The sequence below is a fragment of the Talpa occidentalis genome, unplaced genomic scaffold (genome assembly GCF_014898055.3).
Source record: "Talpa occidentalis isolate TD23 unplaced genomic scaffold, MPIMG_talOcc4v2.1 talOcc4.5, whole genome shotgun sequence".
NCBI classification, from domain to species: domain Eukaryota; kingdom Metazoa; phylum Chordata; class Mammalia; order Eulipotyphla; family Talpidae; genus Talpa; species Talpa occidentalis.
The window spans coordinates 118,734,007-118,751,541 of NW_023604861.1; the positions used below are offsets into that span (position 1 = coordinate 118,734,007).

Genomic DNA, 17,535 nt, shown 5'->3' on the forward strand with positions numbered 1-17,535 from the left:
ATCTAAAAAGTTGCCCAGCCGACCTCAACTGACCCCCACACTTACCTCTAGGAAGATGAATAATGTCATTTTCACTAGGTGTGGCCCACACGGGAGCCTCCAGGTCAACCTCTCCACGATGATTTGTCTTCTCGATGGGTATATTGGTTGGTTCTGGGACATACATTTCTAAAAGAAAGGGACATTTCTCCTAAGAAATGATGGAGGTGCTACTTATGGTTGACTGTTGTTTCCCCAGTTCACGAAGGTGATTCAGTCAATTCAGTGTATTTCCTGAGACATGAAAGAAGGTTTCTGCATTTATATCATTAAACCTTCAGAGTACAGTCACTCACTCTGCAGGTGACGGGAAACATTTAAAAAAGGCTTTCTCTTCTGCTGGGGTCAGAAGCTCTGCTTGTTCATGGTGTTGGTTCTCCAATTTTGTGCAAGCTGATGGCTACTGGCTACAAGGGAAGGTTTTTTTTTATTCCATCAGCTCTTTAATCCCTGAATTTTGAATCATTCATATAAAATGTCACTGGAAGTCAAAGAGCTGAATCATCTTTCACTATTTCTGACCCAGTTTACCCTCCCATCTCTTCCTCTGAATGGGAATGGACTGTCGTCTCACCTCATGAGGTGCTTCCTGATTCCAGTCTTGATGTTTCCTCTTATGTTTCTGGAACCATGTGCAGTAAATATATTTACATCATCTAACTTGGTCCTATATACATTGACCACTTAGATGCCACATGAAACAAAATTGTCTGAAAAGAGGATTTATCCAAAATATCAGGTGCTTTTCTAAGCCAAGTTCTGAGAGGGGTTAGTGAAAAATTCAGTGCTTTCCTTGGTGCCTACAAATAGATTTGTAGATGCTTACCTTCACATGGCGAATAACAATTAGTCCCACATTTTAAAGAATTCCTATAATCCCTATTTTCAATCGCAGTAATAGTCTGTGTCACTCCTCTACTTGCTCTTGGCCATATCCTAGCACATTAACTGATTTCTGTAATATGGTAACTAATACTAAATAGTGAAAATACATAGAATTTGAAATAGGCTTAATAATCCTCTGCTCAGTGGTCTTGTCTATTCCGCAATTACCAGCCTTCTGAGAAGCAAACCTCTGAATGAATTTGAGAGAAAAGTGTCAACTGAATACCACAGCAGGGGGCTAAGATGCCCAAGGTTATGTATGAGGGACCAGCAGGATTGGGACTCAAACTACTTCTGCTTTGCAAAGTCACTTTTACCTTAGTTTCCTAGTCATCTTCTTTCTTAAATTATAAAACCTTTCGACATGGCAAGAACCAGAAACTTACAGTTTCCAAAGGCCCAAGCCATCCCTGAATCTCTAGAATTAAAGAGAATTTACTGAAAATACTATCATAGTAGAAGCAGGGTCTGAGTACAAACTCTTCTATGAGTCACCTGAAGAATTCAGAAAAGGTGCTGGTCCCACAGAGCCTGGACTAGGTGATTCTGATGGGCCTGTGTACAGGATGGTCTTTATTTAGCTCACCCACTGAAAAACTGGGCACGAACTTCCTGGATGTTTATGTGACATCTGTCAGCACCCTGGGGAACCTCCCTGGCCTGACCCAGTGCACAGTGTTGGAGTTTCTTGTCACAAGAAGGGCCAGCCTGTTGCTGGTTTCTGAAACCTCAGCAGAGAAGGCTAATGTGAGCCCTACTCCACTAAGCCGCGAATGAAGGTCAGCAGCTAGGAGGCCAGAAGCTGCAGAAGCCCCCAGAGGCAAGATAGGGAAGCGGCTCTTTGCCTCCTACAGGTTGGTTTCATATGAAACCTGGCAGCAAATGAGGCTTAATGGTGTGAATACATGTTCACAGTTAGGAGGCTCTGCCTCAGAATGATGATATAATTAGTGATTAGATCATCATTGTTCAACATGTATGTCCTGAGCTCATCACTAGACTGAGTTTTGGGGATACAACTGTGAGTTAGGCCAATGCTACCTCAGGATGACATTTACTGCTCGCCATTCAGTAGCTCATGGCTTGTCCTTTTATCAGTTTGCTCCTCTAAACTTAGTTCAGCTCTGATAAAAATCCACCCATACTTCCTTTATCATAAAATACCTAAGGCTCTAGTTCAGAGCCCTTAATTTGAAATTAAGAGGGAAGCCACCTCTGAACGATTCTAACAAAAAGGATAAATCTTCGGCAAAAAATTGCCTCCATCAAATAGATATGTCAATGCTATTCTGTCTCCATGCTTAGACCCAGGTCTCCCAGAGCGAGAGACTCTAGAATACAAGCCTCTGGCATTTGCTACAAGAGCTCTTTCTGCCTGCTGGTGCTACAGATGACAGGGTGGGAGCACAGCACGAAATCACCTCTGGCCAGGTGGTGTAGAGCACAGGCACTCGGTCACAATTACCAAGTACTCCTGTGGGCAGATTTGATCTGAACTTGAGAGGAACTGGAACCTAAGACAACTTAGTGGGGGAATATTAGATTTTCTGGGGACCTGGACAATTGTAAGGGCCTTAAAAAGTTCTCTTTTACAATGTGGGCCAGGATGCTTGGGGCTCATGACCTGAGGGCACCATTTCCCTCTTTTGGAGCTGAAGTCCACTGGGACCAGAAGACAATGCTGGCCACATGCACCGAAGGGCAGGACGGTGGCTGACATACCTGGACACATTGGGCAGCAACTTCCTTCCACGTTGATGGGCTCGACACAGGGCAGAGGCGGGCAGCTGACAGTGGAGCAGAGGGTCTGGCCCTGCAGGCAGTAGCAGTGCGTGCAGCTGTCGATGTCCCAGCGCTCCTCATCGGCGTAGGCCTTCCCGCTGAAGTGGCACACCACCTTCTTCGGAATCGTGTCTTCTGGTAAAAGAACAGCGCATGCAGAATTAGCTGCTTAAGTGACAAAGCCCTGTTTCTTACACTTGAAAGGGAAACAGTTTTGCATAACCACAAGTTTAGGATTTCCAAGGGTTGGGAGAACTGCTTCCAAAACCCCATGCGGACTTCCTGCATTCAGGAGGAATTTCAGGACTCATCTGAACTTGCTCCAGAGTCCCTAGGCTGACACAGGGTGGTAACCTGGGAATGACTGTACCCAGTAGGGAAGTGTCATTACTTGTCACCAAAATACACAGACAACTGCTGTGTGCTGCAGAGCAGTACATGAAAAGGTGAAGAACAATGAAATGCAAAGACATAGGCGGAGAGCTTGTTCTGTGTGGAAAGAGCTCTAAAGTCTGGCTGAATACATCTCAAAGAAAATTCAAGAAATGCCTACTTCTAGTTAGTCCTTCTGTGAATGATACCGGGTGACAGTAAGGAAGCATAATGACCCGTCCCAGAACCAGCAGGCTTCCTCTGCTCTCCCCGCGGGGGATCACGGAGAGAGCCACTTCCTGCCTTTTTCAGGATGCTGGATGGGGTTTCTCTCCTCAACAAGGACATTTCTACTTTAAGAAAAACCTCCGTGCAATACATTTTCTTAGGGAACTATGGTTTCTGAGAACAATGATTTTAAAGAGCTATTTTGAAGTAAAAGACTCGACCATTTAAAACATTTTGCTGTTCTGTTTCCTCCCTGTTCCCTGCTGCCATCATTTCTTCCCCGCACCCCCTCAACTTTTACCTAAGCAGTTCCTTTCTCTGTTTCAACACCTGGTCACCTGCACTTACTAGAGGTCACAGTTCCTTGAGCGCTCAAGAATGGTGGCTCAGAAGGAAGCCCAAGGGACCAGCAGAGCAGAGAGGGGGACTCACGGGGCGGGCACAGCACTTCCTTGACACTGGACAGGCCAGTAACTGCACTCTGACACATCTGGGGAGGTCCTAAGGACTGCTTCACTCACCACTGGTCACTAAATAATGGAAAACCATGAAACAAACTGGAAGGAAAGGAGCAATACCCAGGGATCTTCCTGGGAGATATGAGACAGGGCATTAGGGGCAGATGCAGGGAGAAGCCAGAGTGCCAGCGACAGTGCAGTGAGAAGCAGGTGAGCGTCTGGCACCAAGTCCAGCTCCCAACGTTTGGCCAAAGGCTCCAAGGTGCCTGGAAGGCGTGTGCTGCGGAGCCCTGGCACACAGCTGCTCGCTCAGCCTTTGCAGAGGAGGGTCACAGGCAGAAACGCTCCTGTTATCAAGTACATACACCACGTTAACTGGCACTGACCACGTCTGATTACTGTAATAACTGGTATTTCCATACAAGTAGGAACGGTTCATGACGGAGCATCATAAGCAAGCATAGGAAAGATCCACATCCAGTGTTAAAATTCAGACTCTTGTTTTTCAACATTTTCCCAATGCTACTCCCATTACGACTACCTAAGGTTCAGCAGGGGATACTGAAGAGTAATGGAAAATTCTAGTTGTAAACAGAAATCCTTTTCCAATATCTATTAAAAAATGTCCTTCACTGCATTTGCGAATGTTCCACAGAAAGGTGTTTGGTGCACTGTTAAACTTAACTCATTTGGAGGCTCAAACTATACCCATGATAGAAGTATCCACTAATATTGGGGGTATGACTTTAAGTCACGTGTCAAAAGGCTCAGTAGAATCACACAATGAACCTAACTCAAGCGTCAGTCTGATTTCCAGCCAACATCTCACTGAGGACATCAGATTCATGATTAAATCTAGAGTCCATCAGGCAGAGAAGTCCTTATGAAAAAGAGCATTTCTTCATAAAGCAAAACTACTGATTATGGGCCTCCCTGGTGGTGCAGTGGTTGAGCGCTGGGTTGCGAAGCTGCCCGCAGCCTCTGCAGCGTCGGTTCGATCCCCGGCCACCGGCAAGGGTCCCACATGGTGCACAGACCTCTCCTGCAGCACCCGCTGCTCCCCTCAGCAGTGTACTTCGTCAGTCTGCCTGTTCTGCTCCCTGCTCTGGCTCTGGTGAATTCTCTCACCCTCCCGTGCTTCTGACTGTACTCAGTGCTTAAATATTTCAAAAAAAAAAAACCCTACTGATTATATTTTACATACACTTTGTAACAACCCATACAATGAGCCAATATCTCTACATAAAATCTGAGCAATGCATTACTGCGGAAGAACGCAGGCAAGAGGTTAAACGCCTTGCCCCATCTTGACCATCACCTTCCACTGTGCTGCGCCTCTCAGAGGCATCCTGGCCGGTCCTCTTCCTGGAGAGGACGGAGAGGAGCAGACACTGTGAAAAGGGGTTTGGGTCAAGGCACTGGTCAGTATTATAGTTTAGGCAAAGACATCTTAAGCTATTTCATTAATTAATGCTACAAATACTTAGGAAGGTTAAAATTATTCAATTAGGTCAACATTAAAAATAGAAATTACTTGTTACTGTATAAAGTTACTCATTCATTTCACAAACTTTCATTGTCAATGAAAAAAGAATCAGGCATGGGCTTGACCCTGACCCGGAGGACTGCACAGAGAGGTGAGGACAGGCCTCCGGACTCCTCCCTGCAGCACAGAGCAACAGCTACTCTGCTGTGAGGTTAACACGGAGCCGCACAACGGGGAGGGCAAAGGACTGACTGCTGGAGAACTGAGGAGGCTTTACTTTGAGGGAGGAGGAGGAGATGCATTCGCTGGAGGGAGGGCATTCTGGGGAGAAGGTGTGCCCAGTTTCCCTTGTCGGAAGTTGGGGCTAGATCCTAAGGGGCCTGAATAACCACCGACACATGCAGACTCCTTTCTGCTGGGGAGGGGAAGGGGCGATACAGTTTAGTAAGAGAACTTGGGATAGGGCAGTATGGAGGAGGAACGGAGAGTACCACGCAAGGGGAGGTGACACGGACTCAGATTAAGGCAGTGGCAATGGAAATGGAAACAAAAGACGAGTTGAGAGACTCCTGACAAAGCTGCCAGGAGAGGGAGAGGGCGGCATAAGTGTTTCTTGCAGTGACAGGCGAGGCAAGGCAATTCCAACATGTGAATCATTTTCCTAAATCATTTATATAGTAGAATTATATTAAAAAAAGTGACTAGCTGGAGACGGGCAGGGACCTGGTCAGCCGTAGTAAACTGCTCCAGGTACTCCAGTGGGCCCGTCGGAGCTGCAGTGGCTGATCCTCAAGCTCCCCTCTCTGTGTGAACATGATCATGAAATCAAAACTTGGGGATCTGGGGCCCGACAAGATAAAAGAGGACAAATTTCAGTCACCCTGAGGATATGTGGTTGAAGGGTAGAACTGGTATCCTTCATATGCATAAATAAATCTTTTAAAAAGAAAGTTTATGCCCCTTTGATCCAATTATTCACGTCCAACAATCTATCCCAAAGAAATAATCAGAAAAGGTCTACAGTTCATGTAGAAATTCACTGCAGTATCTGCCATAGTGAGAAATAGCAAAAACACAGTCTAACAGAAGAAATGTTTACATGACTCATGACACTCCTAAGAGAATACCGTGCAGTTAACAAAATGTATCATGTATAGTATAAGGTCAATCCTGTAAGGGGAAAATGAACTCTCTAGAAAGGAAATGTTAATTTTTAGAATCAAGCGTGACTTTTCAACTTTTTTTTTTTTTTTTTTTGCAATAAGCATGAGTTACTTTTGTTAATGAGGCAAAAATAGTAAAATAGAGTTCTCAAACATGCATTATTCACCTACCCCTCAACAGTGTATGCGCGCACACAAGTATACTGAAGGGAAGAGCTTAGTCTAAGTTCACAGATTACCTCAGAAGCCTCTCACCCTCAACTCCAGATCACTTTCAAGTGCGTTGACTCTGACTTGAGATCAGAAGCTATCCTCGTTCCAACAGACCTTGTGAAGGCACTTGTGGGTAGGAGTAGGGGCCGCCAGACCAAAGTCTGGACCAGTATTCAGGTTTGCTGTGCAGAGCTCAGCTAGGCCACAGGAAGATCTCAAATGGTATGACCAGCGTGCCCATGGCTGATCTGGAAGACTGGAGGTCAGAAGAGGCAGGTGGTAGAGACAAGAGAGGTCCCAGATGATTCTGGAAGAAGGCTCTAGGTACCAAGCACTCAAGAAGAGAGCAAGCATGTGCTGGGCATCGTGGTATCCAGGCACTGGGCTCAAGAGCTACAACAGTTTACCCTCGTGATTCTGGGAGGTGGTGTTGAGCCTACTCTTGGAGGAATTCCGGTTCAGAGAGGGAAGGAACTGGTAACTAACCAAGCTTGAACTCATGGCCTGCAAATACCCCTGGCTCCATCTGACCATAAGATGAGTTGTCCTGAGTTCTACTTAACAGAGCTCCTCTTCTTAGCCTCCCAGGCACAAACAGAACCTTCTACAGAGGGTTGCAAATGTGCCTGGATCTCTCTGGAAAATTGGACAACAACTTTCTGGCTCTCTGACATTTTCAGTGAAGGCCAGGCTGGTTCCAATCTGCTCCCAGGGCAGGAAGGGAGGGTGCGGAGGGCAGGGGGCTTTGGTTAGCCATGGATCTGCTACACCAGGGCCAGGGCCTCCAAATAGCCTGGGACCAGTGTACCATGAAGCCATTTCAGAGACTGCAACAGAGAAACGCTCCCCTTCTAGCTTGCGGGGCGGGGGGAGGCTCTGTGCTAACTCGGTGTTGGATAACCTGGAATCACAACATCAACACAGTTCTTAACAGTGATGTTAATTTCTGCAAAATGCTTTAAAACAGAGCCACAGTTAAGACAGGGGTTGGGTACCCCTGATGTAATTTTCCTGTGGAATCAATGGAGAACTCTCTGCTTTTTGGCGAAGTCCTGACTAATCTTTTTCAGGGTGTTGCTATTGGACTCTTTATATTAGATTAGATTACATTATAGTTAATTTGATTTTAGTTAGTGCGACTTTATAGAAATACTTCTGCTTTTACACAAAATTTCACCTGAAAGGCTAAAGATATAAACAGAGGTCTGAAAATAGGGAATTTTAGCTGGCAAACAGATTGGGTTAATCCGTGAAAGCTCTGTCAGAGAGTTTTAGAAATAACTTGGTTTAGAGGGAAACATGGTGGCTATTTTATACAACCGAGGGTTCTCAATAATACTATAGTTTTTTTTGGGAAACAGCATAGTCTAATTGAAAGTACATATACAAGTGTTTTAAGCATGCGAAGGGATGTAGAAATAGAAACACAGGAATATCCAGCTAAATAATCTAAACGGTTTATATTTGGCTATCAAGTGGGCGGTGTCATTTCACTTTGACTTACATTGACTACTTCAACTGGTTGGCTTACATGGAAATGACATTAGTTTTGTTCTTTAATACCTTGTAACAGTCATAATTTCCACTTACTGAATACCTGCTATGGACTGGGCACTGTGCTAAGCATTTTACAGGAGTCAGTTCCATTTGGTCTTCATAGCCCAGTGGATCAGGGTATAATTTCAATTCCACAGAAAACCAGGGCACAGGGAGATCACGCCACTTGCCCAAGATACCTGGTGCAAAAGTGGTGAGGCCAGGATGGAAGCACACACATTCCACAGTCCCCACACACCTGCCATGTCCCCAGGGGGCAACCTCAGGGAGGCCGCGTTCCTGGGCAGAGACCCATGCCACACCAGGAACAGTAGCTACTGCTCACCAAGTCTTTAAAAAAAAAACGGGAACTTGGTTTTCTACCCTGACTGTCATGACTGCTGGGGATTAAGATCTTTGTCTTCAAAGGTGAATAAGCTGAAGACAACTGACGACACGTCCCTGGTACAACCTGTCAGGTGTGGGGATAACAAAGTGGCTAGTGAGGACTCCTCGTCCTTCTCAGGAAAATCCCTATTTCTCTAACATCCTCCCTAGAACGCCCCCCGCCTTCCTCAAAGGCAGAGGATTAGGGGAGAATGTTCCAAAGAAAACACGACATGTGACATTAATATACGAAAGCTTATTTTTTAAACAAACACATCAGGAGTTAACAGATCGAAACAAACGTGATACCCTTTCATGTCACCACGGAGGATGGACATAAACGTGTTCAGGTGGCACCGCCCTTGCTTCACCCAGCGCTGGCATTTCCCTCTTGCCAGGCAGCCACAGCCATGTTTTGACACATGCAAGGAAGGGGTGATTATTTTAATGGCCACTCCTTGGTTTAGATCAGAGCTTACTGTTTGGTTTCCTCAACTCTGGGCTTTATTCTTCCATCAGATTTGCTTGAAGTGACTTTTGGCCTCTTTCAGAAACCAAGTCTCTGCTGAAGGAGGGGGAACGGCCGCAGAACCCCTAAGCAACGTGTGCACCAGGAGCCTGGTGCTCGGGCCACTCCCGCAGTGGCCTGTGACTCAGGAGCGTGCTCACAGTCTGTCTTTTTTTGGATTTGAGTATAAGCAATGTTATCTTGCATCGTTTATGACTGTCATAAAAACAAGCACTGTCTTTTGGTGGCAGAGTTTAGCAAATTCAGTCTCTTTCCCCCTCCCCTACCTTGACCCTGGCAGAGACCGAGGGGGAGCAAAAAAGCACAAGGCCTTGAAATGTTAGTTCCTTCTGAGCAACTTCTTCAGTGGTTTAAACTTCATTATCTCACTTTTCTTATCTTTCCAAGATAAGAAAGGAAGTCTTTTGGTGGTTGGACTTTGTTTTTACTCTTGATCTATTTTACTAATCACACCATAAAACTAACAGCTGGGGAAAACCTAGGATCTATTATTACATCATTTTCTTCCTCAATAAAGACCCAGTATTCCAGGTGTCACTGATGTGGTAGCTCAGGTCTTGTTCTGAATCTGACCGTGATAGGTGGGGGGAATTTTAGCCCTGAAAAGAAAGCATTCCATGGTCCCATCTCATCGACCCACTCCCCTTTCCACTGAGGAAGGATATAGAACCTAAAATTCACTTGAACCTACATGACAGCTGGACTTTTCAATTTCTGCCTAAAGGACAATCTTTGGTGTCGATGCTACAGCTCTAAATGTGGTTGCGGTGGCCACTGGCTCAGTCTTGGCGTGGGAGTGACTTCCTGGGAGGAAGTCAGGCAGCTTTAGAAATTGCATCAGTTCTTTCAAATCTCCAGAGTACTATTTAGAGTCCTGAAAAGTAACTGACTCTGGGATCCTGGTGGCCAAGACACTAAACGCAGCTCTTACTCTCAGAATAAATCCCCACTGCAAAATAACAAGCAGAGACGTGCCCTGGCGGTCGGTTGTTTCTACACACTGCTAGGAGGGCCTGAACAGGGCCCCATTCTAAGTCCCAAGGACAGAGCAGCGCACAGCAGAGGTGGTCTCGAGGGGAGAAGCACTTGGAGCCAGCCAATCTCATCAGTTCTGAGTGATTCCAGGTTCAAATAGGTAGGCGAGGTATTTTGAAAATATGTACAAATAGCAATCCCTGCTAATATATAACACTGTACTGCAATCTGGTTGCCCAAGTCTGAGTTCTAAGAGACCTAGGAAAACTTGGTGAAATCACTTTGGCAGGTGTGAAAAGGCACCAGGTACATGCTGGGTCACATGAGATTTAAAAAAGGGAGCAGAGGGCCTCTGTAGTGGCGCAAGGGGTTAAACGCCGCACTATGAAGCAATCCACAGCCTCTGCAGCACGAGTTTGATCCCCGGCTAGCCAGGAAGCAACCCACATGGCGAGGCAGACCTCTCCTGTCTCGCCCGCTGCTCGCCTCAGCAGTGTATTTCAGTCAGTCTGCCTGTTCTGCTCCCCGCTCTGTCTCTGCTGAATCCTCTCACCCCCTGCATCTCTGGCCTGTACCCCAGCTCTTGTATGCATAAATAAATCAATCTTTAAAAAAAAAAACAGGGAGCAGAAAAGACAGCACAGCACCAAGACATGGGGGACCTTGGTGAACACCGGGCAGTACATGCAAAATTCAGCTTATAAGTGGAACAGCACATTGCAATACACCCTATCTCCCACGAAGGAAAAAAGTGTTACTATTTTCTTAAATTTTACTTTCTTTGCTCCTGCATTTTACTTTCTCTTAACTGACAAGACAGCCAAACCCTGTCCTGAAGGTTGTCTTCACTTCTGTACCCCAACCTGGGCACAAACTGCATTTACTGGGGAGATGTAGAAAGTATGTGCCTCCTACTTGGGAAAACAACTTCACTTTTTCCTTTAAACAAAAGATGAGACAAACACAAGCTGCAACGAAAGTACCTCAGCAAATAATGTGACCCCTTGAGGTCATGAAGGGGTGCAAAGACTTGCAGGCACAGGGGGGTGATGGCTGTTTCTGAATCTGCTTGGTCACTGGACCATCACAAGCGGACGAGAAGGCACATGTGGAACTCTGCTGCTAAAAACGGATGCGGGAGGCCGAGGCCATTTCCACGAGTGGGGTAGCTAATACACGGCGACTCTTAACTAGCAAGTGATTAATGGTTTTTGGCTTAACTGCAAAAGAAAATTATTGATTTAACTTGAAACTTGAATATATCAACTTTTTAGCTTCTAATAAACATCTGTCCTTAATTTATTTTTGTAAAGTCAAAAAACTGAGACAAATACTCCATGTAGGCCAACTTCTGCCTCCATAAGGCATAGTAACTGCTGTGAAAGGGGGCTGACCGTAGCTTTATGATCTCTTACTTTTTGGTCTTGTTTTGCTTTAGTTTATCTACTTCTGGGGATGAGAATTCTAGGTCTACTTACAAAGGGTAGAAAAGCCTTTCTGGAGGTTTCTTCAGCACACTGGAAAGAACAGGCGATTGCCCAGCCTTCCCAGTTAACAGAGGAATGATAAACTATTCTGAGTGCCACCAACAGATCTCACCAGACTGGTAGAATAAGTGATTTCTCACTGATTCCTGCAAAGAGGACAGAGTTTCTCAGTGGACCTTCATCACTGTATTAATAACTCTGTGAACAGAAGTTCAAGTAAACATGGCACTTTCAACTTTCGATGGCTTGATTTCATAGCAAGACCTATAAACCTGGGTGTACCCAGAGCTACATGGAGATGACACACAGAACTCATTTTCAAAATACACAGTCCTACAGGCAGGCAGAAACAATGACAGATCAAGGTGAGCTCTAATAAGAAGGAAATAAGAAAACTTAACAATTCGCTTGGGACTTAAAGGAAGCGTCTATGTCTGTCTCCTCCCATCTCAGGAACCCTCCATGGCCCCTCAGGAGGGTGCTGGGCTGGTTGAGCTCTAGTTACAGTTCCTTGACAGATGGACCCTCCTGAGTGTGGGGTCTTTCTCCCAATCAGGAAAGAGCACAAAACCAGGGAAGGCCCCCCAGAGAGAAATAAGAGCAGCAGAGCCACTAGGTTGAGGACGCCAGCACCAGCCTCCCGCCTGCGCAGCAGGACTGCAAGAATGTGGGGGGCAGGAGCATAAATAAAGACATGCCACTCAGGGGTTTCCCCTGAGTTAGCTAGTAGAACCTGAGTTTCTTTTTATACAGCCGAGGGTGCCCCCCATCCCCCCAAAAAGGATCCTGAAGTGGGAAGAAAAAGCTGCTCTTGGGAGAAGCAGGAGGAGACGCTTCCTAGGGTGCAGGGTAAAACCTAAACAAACCAAAATCAAACACTGTTTATTTTTGTTGTGACAACTTTAGGCCAACTCCAAACTTAGTACAGTGCATGACAACCAGAATGTTTTGAGTCCTACACCCTCTAAACAGCACACAGAAGATCATCCTGCTTCCCCACCCTTTCGTGTAAATCACTTCAGCACTAACTGACCACCCGGGCTGCCGTGTGGGGCCACTGGAGCGGGGACTTTGGGGAGGACGCAGGAAGCAGGGCTCTGCCCCGAGGGCACATGCTCAGGCACAAATGCCACCCCCGCCCCCAGCACACAGCGCGTCACACATGACAAGTTCACGGACTCCTCAAACTGGACAAGCCTCTCAAAGTAAACAAAATACTGAAAGAGCCCACTTCTCTGTTGGTGACAATGTCCAGGGGTGTGAGAGGACAGCGGAGCTCAGAGGCGTATGCACAAGGCACCGCCACAAGCATCACCGCTGAGCTACAAGCCCAGGAGGCCAACTCCACCCAGACCAGCCACAGGCTACTTAAGCCACGAGCGGGCAGGACAAGGCACTGATGCATTATCCTTCAAAAGCTCATCATGCAGATGCTGTTTCCAGGTCTCCCTTTTGCAGGAAGGCAGGGGCAACATTTAAAAGTGAGACACCAGAATTCACTTGATGCCTGTTACTCGGATCAGCTGTGCTCTGTGCTAGACCCGATGCACCTTCATGCCGCGGATCTAGGTCGCAGAGCACTTGCACGCAGCTGTATCGGCCACGGGTCTATGTGCTTAGGGCAGCACAGGATAACATCACTACTCCCATCTTACAGATGAGGACACTGAGCGAGGCTTATGTCATAACCCAAGATATGTAACTAGAATGTGCCAGAGGTGGGATCATAACCCTCTTGGCTCTAATGTCAGTTCTCTTTCCAACACACAGAAGTTTTAAATTATAAAAAAAAAAAAAAATTTGGAGAAACAGCTGTGAAAAATATTCCAATGAAGATGCCATTATCATAACATGATGGCTTAAAAATGCACATTTAATTTCATGGTTGTATGTCTTAGAGATGCTGAATTAAATATTTACTATGTTTGATTTCTGGGCTGAGTTAAATACACAATGATCAACAGATGTTCCACACAGATACCATGTATATTTATCTCTAAGAAAGGATGCCTAAACAACTAAACAGAATATTAAGCAAAAATGAACGCTATATAACAGACTGACTTGATGGAAAGCATAGACCACACCCCTAGTAAGAAGAAATGTTATTAATTCTTTGCTAGTTGAAGATCTCTAAGCACTTTACCACTGAATGCCAATCCAGCTTGACTCCACATGAAAGCTCCCCCTCAAATATATCAATATAAGAGCTTCATGATAAACAGCTAGCTGCTAATCAGACAGATATACAGCCTGCAAGAAAATTTTTGGTTCCTGTACTGTCTATAACAAACTCCTTTTCACAGACCCTTAAAGGGATGCTTAAAGTTATTTAAAAGATATTAGAAGGCCTAAGGACATGTTATCAGAATATCTTAACTTTGCTCACATCTAGCTATGAAAAATATGTATACATGGGCATAGAAATACATTTGTGTATATATAACACACAACCGACTAGCATTCAAAAATAACTAACCTTTGACAAAAACTTCTCAAGTGAGAAGGATGTGCTGAATTGGGGATCTCCAGCCAACAAATGACTTTAAATATCTGGCCTCAAATATTTTCTGAAATAACACATGGTTACAAATAAATAAATACTCGCCAAACGGGGAGCTTCAAAACAATCTCCCATGCCCCGAGGAATACTTACTACTTGGCCAGCACGAGCTGTGACTCAGAAGAGTCTTTTCCAATTAAACTGGTTTGGACAGGGGGCATCTGACCTTGACTGATACAGCAGCAATAGGGGCTTGAAGACCCCATAAAGATCTGTATGGTCAAAGCAGTGCTCTTTATAATATCTGGGCAGGGGACATGGCTGATGGCGCCCCCTCTTGAAGCTGCTAGCCTGGCCCCCAGTCCTGGCAGAACCATCAGCAACAAAGACCAGCGTAAGGATGCTGGGGCTGGGGTGAGCACGCCCACAGGCACAGGCTCAAATGTTTGCTATCCTCTGGGTGTCATAGAACAAAGATTTCATTGAAGCGCTGAAATAATTTTTGCTCTGGAAAAATTCTTAGAAAGGCATGAAGTCAGTGATAAGGCCACAGGGTGCTATCTTGCACGGCGAAGAGCGTCATAGTAGAGGCATCTGCTATTTATAAGGAACCACATATCAATTCTGTCATCACACATTAGAATTCCCACCAGACATTCTCTCTCTATCTGATTTATACTCAAGTCCTCTTTTGAGTCTTGCTTCCCATTTTTATTAGTCAACATTCCAGCCAAAAGGCCCACGAAAATAAAATCTAAGTTCATGTGTATTTTCATAGGAAACTAGAACATGAAGAATTAATGAATCAGAAGATGTTCCATTAAAGTGATTGGGTAATTACTACTTAGTTTCTTTCTGAAAGTACAAGGATGAATTCCCTAATTATGGATATTATAAGTAATTAGACAAAGTTGTTCACTTTTCAAAATTAATCATCAATCCTATTAATTATGTCTGTATTACATTCTATTAAATTAGCACACATACCATGAGGCCTTCGCACATCAAAAGAGAAGCATTATCATTGTACATTAGTGACTTGATAATTCAGCTGAAAGGAACACAAATATTCATTATTACAAGGATCCTAATTTTAGCAGGATCACCACTTTCTAACTGTCTTATGGTAAGAAAAGCAGCATACTCTGCCGGGTGAGAGCAAGCAAGCGTGTGGTTAGGGTTTGTAATCACTAAAAAAAAGATGCGAGTAAAAGTAGATCTGAGACTTAGAGATCTGTATTTGACTGGGGAGGATATTCCCCCAGGGACCTACAGCCATGATGAGGGCAGCATGACAGGCTGGGGTTAGGCACATGAGGTCCTGGGAGCTGACCACCTGGGTTAAGGAAGAGGAGTCTCAAAATGAAAAAGTCTAGAGCAGGAACCATCACAAACACTGGTCTTCAGGGGCCAATGGAGAAAACACTGGTGCTTTAAGAGATGCAAAACGATGGCCTTTTTCCTTTGCATCTCTGGACAGTCTTTGGATGGTGTTATGAGCTTTGCCACACAGGCATAGCCAGTAACTGCTGCAAATGTCCTTGCACTGCCCAGGCTTCTACCCTTCCTGAGGGACTGGGCTGATGGGAACTTGGAAGAACAAGCCTGGAGAAGCCAAGAGAGCCAACTGGAAGGTGAGAGAGGAAATCCCCTTATCACAGCCATGAACTGAACTTGACCTCCTATGCTGGGACATAAGGAGGAATACATGAAAAAGGATGGACAATCTAACAAGACCACTTGCAAAGAAAGTATGATACACACAGAAGGGGCTTAATGACTGTTTCCACAATACAACGTGTATAAAGCATTAAGATTGCCTGTTGCTCTTATACCAACGTGCAGAATAAGACGCAGAGGAAGTGGTCTGTCTGGTGTCCAGAGGTCACAGTCCAGGAGGGGGCGCTTTCCCGATAAGCTTGTGTTACGGCCAATATGCAACTGAGTGCCACTCACCAACTCATCTATGACAACTACCACAAAGCTGTGTGGCCAGGAAATCTCTCCTTTTTTTCAGGTATCACCCCAAATAAATGCATCTAGAAGTCATGCAAAAATCTCTCCAACAATAAATGCACAATACCTGTAATTAATACAGCTCCCCTAATTTTTCATTTGCTACTCTGCGTACAGATTCACTACCAAATTAGAGATGTCATTGTGTTTCACTTCTACTTTACTTGATATGAAGGCAGTAAAAGAGAGCGAGGGCCTTGGGACCAGGCACTGTGCCTTTACTGAGCTGCCAGCTGGGTGAGTCTCGTCTTGGCTCCAGAAGAGCCAGTTTTGGTCTGGACATCAGGGGCTAATATACACATTTCCTCCACTCACAAGCTGTCACCATGGGGCGTAGACGAAAAGGGCTCTGGCATCACTCTGTATGCCTAGGACATGGTCAACCACATGGTTTAAATGAAATCAACTACAGGTCAGCAGACAGAGGAAGAACTGGGAGACTAAGTTAGTATTTTATATTTCGTTTAAGCCTAAGGCAGCACAAGCTTTAAACGCTAAGTGCACTCTACCTGGGCATATGATTTCTAGGTGGCAGAGAAGACCACCGTGAATAGGAAGGCGGAGAAAGCATTTGGAGACCGAAAATCCTGAAATGGCAGAGGAGCCTGAAAGAACACGACAGGGCTCGGACTGACACGCCGCGAGAGCGCTTCTTGGTTCGTTCTGTGTAGTATTGCGGGAACACTGCTTCCACAGCCTTCCCTGCCAGGCTGGACTCCCCTGGGTCCGTGCGGCATGTCACCCAGAAAAATGAATTTCCAACTATGAACTGATCTCAGGCAAATGGCTGTCAATGCAGATTTAGTGGCCATAGGTAGAGATGAAGGATTTTTTTTTTTCTTGATCTTACCTATGCAGTAGGGACAACACTGGCCTTTTCTCAAAACAGGTCTTTCACAGGATACTGAAGGGCAAGACTCAGAGTAACAGCTAATTACGCTATCCAAGCACACGCAGCTGGTACAAACGTCAGGCTTCCAGGACTCAGCTGCCAGGTATATATCCCCTCCATCACTTTTGCAGTAACTAGGCACGCTCTCATTATGGGATGAGGAAGGCTGGACAGGTTCATCTGGAAAAATGAACATAAGGTCAGCAGGGAAAGAAGATGCTGCAGGCCATCAACTGTGCGACGCAGTGACCTTCACTGTTTCATGAAAAGCACTCTCGGTCACTCTGGCTTCGCGCCTCCTTAGGAATGACTCAGTAATGAAACGCTAAGTCTAATTCAGGCAGGTCCTGGATTTTAAAGCAAATCAACAGAGACCACTAAAGGTCTGTTGCAGAGATTCTGTTACCTGCACAACATCCACTCTCCCCTTCTTCCCGCACTTAACAAAATCCTGTTTTTTTGTGGGGGTGCACTGGTAGGGCTGATCAAGGACTTAGACCACAATTGGATCAAACAGGACAATCTGCTTTTCAGTCTCCCTTGCAACCAGGCCATGTCACCTAATTGTGATGAATGGGGCCTCA

General features: G+C 45.4%; 1 protein-coding gene across 1 annotated transcript in view; it reads right to left on the reverse strand.

Annotated features, from left to right (window-relative positions):
* Positions 1 to 17,535, reverse strand: part of CRIM1 (cysteine rich transmembrane BMP regulator 1) — a 171,368-nt gene that overhangs the window by 5,611 nt on the left and 148,222 nt on the right. Inside the window, exons 13-15 of the mRNA XM_037528236.2 lie at positions 16,910 to 17,131; positions 2,647 to 2,841; positions 46 to 168 (exon numbers count right to left, since the gene is read on the reverse strand). Of these exons, the coding sequence (XP_037384133.1) occupies positions 46 to 168; positions 2,647 to 2,841; positions 16,910 to 17,131 (540 nt within the window). The remainder of the gene's footprint in view (positions 1 to 45; positions 169 to 2,646; positions 2,842 to 16,909; positions 17,132 to 17,535) is intronic.